Here is a 1,839-nt window from a genome sequence, read left to right as displayed (position 1 = left end):
ACGTGGGAAGACAGGTCAGAGACAGGTGGTAATTTGGAAAAAAAGATTGAAATGTACAATACAATGGGCAAGTGGAGGAGGGCAAAAAGAGACATCTACTCATACTGGGCTCCTTATGAGAGGTCAGCATGAGAGCGGAAAACAAAAACTTGATTTACTTGAACGACTTGATCTACATGTCAACTGGGGTTTCACTGATGAATACTGACTTCAACCCAAATGATCAATAAGATAATTTAAAAAAATGATTACTTGAAAGACTAACATATTTTCTGAATCAGAAAAATAGATGAACTGATTTTGTGTTTGTCTTATCAGCTTGTCCAGGAAAATTCCAGTGCAACAATAACAGATGCGTCAGCAATACTTCTCAATGTGATAGCTGGGACGATTGTGGTGACAACAGCGATGAAATCAACTGCAGTAAGTCCATCAAACATCTCTTTGTCTAACGTTTAAAAAGAGTTAAAGTTAGCCCCTAACATTTAGTGCAAGAAATGACTGGTTTCACTTTAACTTCCACATGTATGCAATGCAGGGACTCCAGCAACACTTAAAGGGAAGAGGAACAACTTTTTTGACTGTCCAACACGTTTTGGCTTGTGGCCTTCATCAGGGTCAAAGTAACACATAGTAGAAGTTTGCTTAAATAAAAGGCAGGAAACTGAAAAAAAAATGTACTTAAGCAATCACATCTTCATAGATAAACCAGCTGACATATAACAGGTTGGTATTGGTTAATTGGTTAAGTCACGCCCAAGTAAATACTGGACTAGATCATTATAATTCTATAACTGTTTACAACTGTTTATAACTTGCATATTTCTGTATAGCTTTATATTTCATATGTATGTATAGTTTCATATTTATATCCTGTTCATAGCCTGTACATAGCTTGTATACCAACTACAGCCTGTACATACTTATAGTTATAGCATATTCATAACATACCTTCATACCGTGTACATTGTAACAAACCCATAATAGACCCATTTCTGTAATATATCTATATACCTATATTATTGCTAATATATATTTTGTAATATATCTATATTATGGCTTATATGGATGGATGCAAACTGCATTTCGTTGCCTTGTACTGGTGACATGTGCAATGACAATAAAGTTGAATTCTATTCTATTCTATTCTATTCTATTCTATTGATGGGGGGAACACACATAATCTCCACCTGTCTTAAAAGCCAAAACGTGTTGGTCAGTCAATAAATTTGTTCCTCTTCCCTTTAAGTGTTGCTGAGTTCATCCTCTCCATGCACCTTGGAAGCACGTGAAGTTGTGCCAGAAATTTTTGTTGTGATTTATTAACTTCCATTTGTACTCAGAGCTTTCTGGAAATGAGAGCAGCCTAAGCTGTGGCATTGTAATGAAATTGGCTTTTTCAAAGGAGCTTTGGGTCAAAGGTCTGATAGAAAAAAACACTTTTCAAATAATTTTTGAAAAGTGAAAAGTTTTGTTGGTGAATGGGCAATATTGATGCAAAAATAGGATCTGCATCTGTCGTGGAAAAGACGGGTGTCTGATGCAGTGTTTTTCAACCTTTTTTGAGTCACGGCACATTTTATAGATTAAAAATATCCCACAGCTCACCACCAACCAAACCTGTTCCAAAATGACACATTCTAGCCTAATACAGTACACATAATGGCAAGTTAGTCTCTTGATCTTTTTACACTGAGTGTGAAACCTGGGCCTGTTTAGCAGAACACAAAGATGACACTCTGGCAGGAATTGAAGAACGGCAAACATGAAGCTCTTCCTCAACAGCTCTTAATCGCGCTCTGTTTTTAGTTTTTAGAAAGTCTGGCAATTGTGTTATCT

General features: G+C 36.3%; 1 protein-coding gene across 2 annotated transcripts in view; it reads left to right on the top strand.

The window, feature by feature from the left end:
• LOC106633390 (suppressor of tumorigenicity 14 protein-like) overlaps window positions 1–1,839 on the top strand; it is a 23,447-nt gene that overhangs the window by 19,710 nt on the left and 1,898 nt on the right. For both annotated transcript variants that reach the window (XM_042224464.1, XM_042224463.1), the window contains exon 10: window positions 319–423. In XM_042224464.1, the coding sequence (XP_042080398.1) occupies window positions 319–423 (105 nt within the window). The remainder of the gene's footprint in view (window positions 1–318; window positions 424–1,839) is intronic.

The sequence above is a fragment of the Haplochromis burtoni genome, unplaced genomic scaffold (genome assembly GCF_018398535.1).
Source record: "Haplochromis burtoni strain Fernald_Lab_line unplaced genomic scaffold, NCSU_Asbu1 Contig_138, whole genome shotgun sequence".
Classification (NCBI taxonomy): Eukaryota; Metazoa; Chordata; class Actinopteri; order Cichliformes; family Cichlidae; genus Haplochromis; species Haplochromis burtoni.
The sequence above is the reverse complement of the archived record's forward strand: the minus strand, read 5'-3'. Positions and strand labels throughout refer to the sequence as shown.